Source organism: Gavialis gangeticus, unplaced genomic scaffold (genome assembly GCF_001723915.1).
Source record: "Gavialis gangeticus isolate Ggan-Ray unplaced genomic scaffold, GavGan_comp1, whole genome shotgun sequence".
In the NCBI taxonomy this organism is placed as follows: domain Eukaryota; kingdom Metazoa; phylum Chordata; order Crocodylia; family Gavialidae; genus Gavialis; species Gavialis gangeticus.
In genome coordinates this window covers 30,062,468-30,068,874 of record NW_017729004.1, presented here as the reverse complement: position 1 = coordinate 30,068,874, position 6,407 = coordinate 30,062,468, and the positions used below count along the sequence as shown (strand labels likewise).

At 40.8% G+C, this 6,407-nt stretch overlaps 1 protein-coding gene across 3 annotated transcripts in view; it reads left to right on the top strand.

Annotated features, from left to right (window-relative positions):
* CCNY (cyclin Y) overlaps positions 1–6,407 on the top strand; it is a 115,618-nt gene that overhangs the window by 75,242 nt on the left and 33,969 nt on the right. For all 3 annotated transcript variants that reach the window (XM_019508189.1, XM_019508188.1, XM_019508190.1), the window contains one exon: positions 2,538–2,704. In XM_019508189.1, the coding sequence (XP_019363734.1) occupies positions 2,538–2,704 (167 nt within the window). The remainder of the gene's footprint in view (positions 1–2,537; positions 2,705–6,407) is intronic.

Here is a 6,407-nt window from a genome sequence, read left to right as displayed (position 1 = left end):
CCCCCCCGGGTGGGAGAAAAGACTGGACTCAAATGAGTCCAGCCAGGTAGTCATCAAGCCTTTTCTTAAAGATCTCCAGGGTAGGAGCCAGCACCACTTCCCTGAGAAGTTGGTTCCAGCTCCTGGCCGCCCTAACTGTGAAGTAGTTCTTGCGGATGTCTAATCTAAACCTACTCTCTAATAATTTGTATCCATTGTTCCTTGTCATGCCAGGGGGTGCTAGGAGAAAGTGTCTCCCCTAAACCCTTCTGGTCCCCCCCAGTGAGTTTATAGACAGTCACCAGGTCCCCCCTCAGCAGTCACGTTGGTGTCTAGTACAATGAGAGTTGTATATTGTGGCTTTTTCCAGTTTGTATTCATGGACTTAGGAATTTCTGAGCCACATAAAACGCAACAGGGTGGGTTACAAACAGCAAATTAGAACCAAGGGGGAAGTAGTTTATCCAGGACCATCATGACATGCTGATTTAAAGACTGAGGACAAAATTCAGCTCTGTTTTTGTGCCTCTTCTGGTTTCGCTTAAATCTGCAAAGCTTCTTATCTTTCAGAAAAATCTGCAGTTTTGCCTGGGAGGGTAGGTGCTGTAGCTAAGTTTACTGATGATACTCAGCCCCTCAGGTTTTTGTTGTTTGTTTCCACACATTGTTTTTACGGCTCTTTTTCTGTTTTAATGCTGTAGTATAAACATATAGCCAAAGATTTAAAGTTTTAAAGTTAATTCCCAATTAATGAACAAAATCTGCTATGTTGCATGCAGAAGAGCACTTCTGTCCCCTGAACAGTGATCCATCTGATCAGAGAAGTTTGGAGTATATGTTGATCCCAACAATCTATTGCTGTAGTTCTTAAAAGAATATTAGCTTTTTAGACAATTAACATAATCTTTCACCTTTTTATATGGTATTTTCCATCCAAGTATCTTGTAAAATCTTTTGTCTCCCTATAGTCTCTTCACAAGTATTAGTACCTGAAGGAGAGCTAGTCACAAAAAGTGCCACTGATAAAGTTTCTGAACTTCCTGAAGTACAGAACAAATTGTAATAAATAGCTATAGAGACATATGGTCAGCTCTTCGATCTAATGACATTGGTAGCAAAAATCACTTTTTTTTTTTAAGTGGAAGCAGGACTTACTAAACTCATGGAAGTATTTGCTTATTCTTAGTTTTACTCAAATTATTATAAGGAAAGTGCAGTGAAACATATTTGAATAGCCAGATAGGGGGTTGATTTCAGTGGAGATGAGCTGACAGTAGTAGAGGAGGATCTTTTTACACTTGGCACTGGATATTTTGTAGTGGTTTAATGTTCTCTTCAGATACAAATGGGCTAGTATTTTTTCCTGGGGTTTTCATATTATATAAGCTTTTTGTTTTTTAAATTTTGAAAAGCATGTTTGAATTTGGTGTCTGTTACCATAGGTGAAGTGCGCACACATCTTTCTAATCCAAGGGTGACCACCCTGTGGCCTGTATGCCACAAATGGCACATGTAGCCTTTGTGTGTGGCATGTGGCAGATCAGGGAACACAAGAGTAGACCAGCACTGGGCATAGAGCAGAAAACAGAACAGCATTTTGGGCAGGAGAAGGGGACTGAAGTGGCACCAGAAAGGTTGATCCCTACATGTTATAATCTTCGCATGTAATTGGTGCACAAAACAGGAGTTCATTCTTTTCAGCAAAAATTCAAAATGCAAAACCAGCACTGTGGCAAGGGATTATATTACTTGGATGTTATCGTATTGTACATAGTGTAATTATTGGAATAAATGTACAGAGTTTGTGTAGTTGGTGGCCTTATGCTAAAGATCTTCTTTAGGTTTCAATATTGAATACTTGACCCATAGACCTTACAATAAACACAGTTAGCAGAGTTCTTGTGTGTATGCGCTTTGAAAAAATAATTAAGGTAAAATGTGATGCCTAAGCAGGTTGTTCATGTTCTTCCATAATATTTCTTTTATAAAATCTTTTTAATGGTATGCATTTTTTGTATTTCACTCTGGAAACATAAGCTGTCCTTTGAGTAGTAGTTACTGGGTCTCTCAAAATATTATTTAGTTAAGTTGTTTCATCTGCCATCATATCTGTTAAGCTTCTTTTGGATATGTATATAGACTGCCTGAGTGGATGGTGCAGTAGAAGCGTAGTTAAGGCATTTTGCTACTGATTCAGAGATGTGAGTTGAAGTCTTGCCCTGGGCTTTCACCAAAGGTCTCTTTTAGTTGACTCAGCTGTAAATGAGCGCTTGGTCATTCAGGCTGAAAATCTGAGGTGGCTGGACAGCACTGTCTTGTCATTGGCTGCAGAATCTGGCATGTGTTAGCCACACTACTCTGCCAAGGCACCCAGGCTTAGAAGGACCTCTGACTTTTTACCTAGTCTTGCATGAATAGATTTAAAGCCACCTAGCTTTAAATAAACTGGATGGGAGTAGATCACTGTTTTAAAATAGAAGAAATTATATATATTTAGAACATACTTTCAAATTGAGTAGCAAAATATATTAAGTCTTGGTTATAATATGTCTTCCCAGGTATATCTTGAAAGACTTTTAACATACGCAGAAATAGATATTTGTCCAGCAAACTGGAAGCGAATTGTACTGGGCGCAATTCTACTGGCATCTAAAGTTTGGGACGACCAGGCAGTGTGGAATGTGGATTACTGTCAGATCCTGAAAGATATCACAGTTGAGGACATGTGAGTTCAGTATTTTTATCTCAACCTATGAATGCTGAGATTGATGCTTTTTTTTTTTTTGCCCTAATGGACTATATTATGTAAAGCTGGTATACCCCCAATTGTATATAAGTACACGGAATGTTTACATATTGCTTTGTGTTTATTGGGACTGTAAATAGCTATGCCTATTAATAAATGCCCATTGGGACTACAACATTGATTTAAAATGTGTGTGCAGCATCATTTTGTCTGTTTGTTTGTTATAGTAAACCCGAGTCATTGCTGGACAGCAAGATAAATCCTGGTTAGTGGTACCAAGTCATTTTAAGAGCATAATCCAGCAATTATGAGGGAATCAGCAAGATGGCAGAGTAAGCACAGCTAAGACCTTACCCTTGGATTGTATTTTTCTTGTATATGACAGATGGCTTTTCCCCCAAATCAGCCCCCACAATTGGGGTGCGTGTGTTAAGCAGGGAAGATGATGCTTCTGTTCTGGTCAAAACATTCATCTTGGATTTCTGTCACAGTGCAACAGCTATAGTACTATTCAGGCAGCTGAGTGAGTCCACTGACTTAATAGCGCATTGTTCTTTACTCCAGAGGTATTAACAATCCTCTCCTTTTTTTTTTTTTAAGTCTTGATGTTCCACTGTTCAAACTAACCTTTCTTAGGATAATTTTGCTGTTTGCCAGCTGTTCCTAGTCTCTCCCTTCCTAGTTCAGCTTCAGCTAAGTTAGGGTTACCATATTTCCAGTTTAAAAAAAGACACCTGTGGTATGGGAGAGTGGCAAGGGTATAGGTGGGGGGGAGTGGTATGCCTGTGCCCTGCCCCTCACTCCAAGCCACAGCCCTGCTGCCCCAGACCTTCCTGGTGCTCCTCACTCCTGATCTGCAGCCCCCTGATCTCCTCAGCCCTGTTGCCCCCACAGCTCCCTGCTGCCCCTGTAGAGCCCCTTCTTGCTCAGCTGCAGTGTTGGTGCCAACGGGGGGGGGTGCGCATGCAAGTACTCGCTCTCCAAAAAAAAAAAAGAGAGAGATGGGAGGACCCAGAAAATGGAAATGTCCAGGAAAACCTGCACATATGGTAACCCAAGTTAACCAGAAGAGGAGAGATGAGTCAGCTGAAGATTAGGCTCTGTTCCTGTTCTATGTAGCCATAACTCTGAAAAAAACCTTTTTTTTTCTTAATTCTGTCGTTCAAAAATAAGGTGTATGTTATTCTGGGGCATATTGTCTGAGACAGAATATGGTAAATACTAAATTTCCCAGTAGACGTTTGGCTACAGGTTTTCTTTTTCTGTATCTCTATATTGCCAAAAGATAAATTGTATATATTTTCAGCAATTTTTTAGGAATTATAGATATATTCAGCATCTCCACTCTGAGTTCATGTGTGTATCACTTTACAATTGGAGATGGTCTGGGCTATGTGTTCAGCAATACTACTGGAGTATTGGAGGCTGGTATAACTATGCCAGTATGCTAGTCAAGCCTGCACAAAGTGGCAGGTTTCAGAAGAGACTGGGTGTGCACTTCAGCCAGGAATGGGTTTGTGTAAGAACCTAACCATATTCCCAACCCACCTGGCATGCCCTCTTTGGACACCTGAATGTCTCGAGCAGTGCTAACCACCTCCTCTGATATCTAAGGTGTACCTGCCTCAGCATAGCTGATTCATCCTTTGTGAGTGTGCTAGAGCAGCATTTCTCAGCCTGTGGGTTGCAGCCCAAAAATGAGTCAAGAATATAAGAAAAGGTTGCGAACAGCTTAAAAAATGGATCAACAAACTTTTTTTTATAAATGGATTCTCCTTTAAAGGAGAGAAATGTGGGGAACTGTGGCTTTTCCCCTGCAGGCTGTCAGAGTTCCAGCTTGCAAGGGGCTGCTTGGGGCCCCCTGATGCTCTGCTCCACACCCCTCCCACCCCCTTCCCCATGTATTGTGGGGCTGAAACCTGAGGGTGGGGCCAGTGGGTCTGGAGTGAGGGGCATTGGGTCGGGACTGGCCATCAATGTTTACAAGTGGGTCCTGGTCCCAAAAAGGTTGAGAACCATTGTGCTAGAGTAGATACGGGGTTTTCTGCATTGCACCCTCATTTCCCCCCTATGCAAGATGGCTACAGCTGTTTCTTTTATAGCTATGAGGGTGAAGGTTAATATGAAATGGTTTTCCATTAAGGCAACAGATGTAAAAGTTTTATTGATGTTCATAATATCGTTTTCCTCAGGAGATCACTTTTCAAGGCTTGGTTTTTTCCTAAGAAAGACGGGAGAGAGGGGAAGGCATTTACCAAGGTCTTTTAAACAGGATCTAGTCCTTCAGCTGATTTTACATTTGTCTGATTGCATTTTTTTTTTATTCATTAATGCATGTTCAGAGGAATTTAACAGGATTAGCTTTATAACTAAAAAAAGAATTGAGTTACATTATCAGCAGTAATGGAACCCAGGGTCTCTAGGCAGTTTTGCAGGGGGTGGTTTTCCACAGTCTCCAAATTTGTTTCTTTAGTGCCTAAATACTTTTAACGTTTTGATCCAAAAACTTAACAGTGAGGAGTAGTGTGTGCCCTTTGCATTGATCATATAGAGCAGGGGTTGGCAACCTATGCCCTATGGTCCAGATCTAGCTCCTGGCGTATGGCAGTGTGGAGAACCTTGTGGGTGTTATCCCTGTACTCCTGTGGGATGAACACAGGCTGTGGGTGCTTCTCCTATGCCACCAAGGAGATGAACTGTGTCCCAGTGTCTACCTACCTGTTCACCTCCAACCTGAGTTGAGTCATTCATTCTGGGTCCTAGCCTGAAAAGTTTGCCTACCCCTGATATACAGAAGGATACAGGTGTTCCTCATTCAGCACAAGGCCAGATACATATTTATTGGCTTATTTGTTTGTCTAGAGCTGGAAGGAGAGAAGAACCGAGTACTCTCTCCAGTGCTTCATCCTCCCTTCACCTTGGTGTGTGCTGATGTAGATTCTACTGATGTTTCTAAATAGTTCTATCTAAACGGAAATTTAAAAAAAACTCTCATCCCTCACTATTAAATAATTCAAAGAAAGGGAAAACTGATTCATGACAGCTATCGAGGCTAAATTCTAATACTTCAAGTTTGCTTTACTGCATGTTCTTGATAATGATGCAATCCATATACTAAGACCCCCCCCATATTGTCTTTATATATTGTGCGCTTCCTTCCTTTCCTCCTTCGTGTCCTTGTGCCAAGGTATTTAGCAGAATTTGCTGGAATCTGACAGGCCACACCATGAGTGCTTCTGCTGTGGCCTCAAACTTGTGACATCTGGGCTGTCAACGGTGCACCTCAGTGCCTATACCATCCCAGCCCCAATTATGTGTTAATTTGGAATAGTACTTCTACTTTTGGTTGGAACTCTTCAGAGAGGAGGAGGAGGAAGCAAAAAAGGATAATTAAGATGATGATGAATAATATGACAAAAAACTTTTTTCTTTCATTGATGGGTTATCAGTGATTCAACAAATACTACTAAGAACTTAAAACTCAATGGGGATTTTTAAAAGTAAAACTAACAAAAATATTGATTTTCATAAAGCAAGCAAAATCACTGTTAAAGAAATTGTTTGATGTTTGTTGTTAATACACTGCTGTAAATAATGCCGGTTTATAGCAGTGTAATACACTGCTATAAATCATGCATAACCATTAATGAAACTTCAGATGATTGGTGTGTGTAAGTATGTT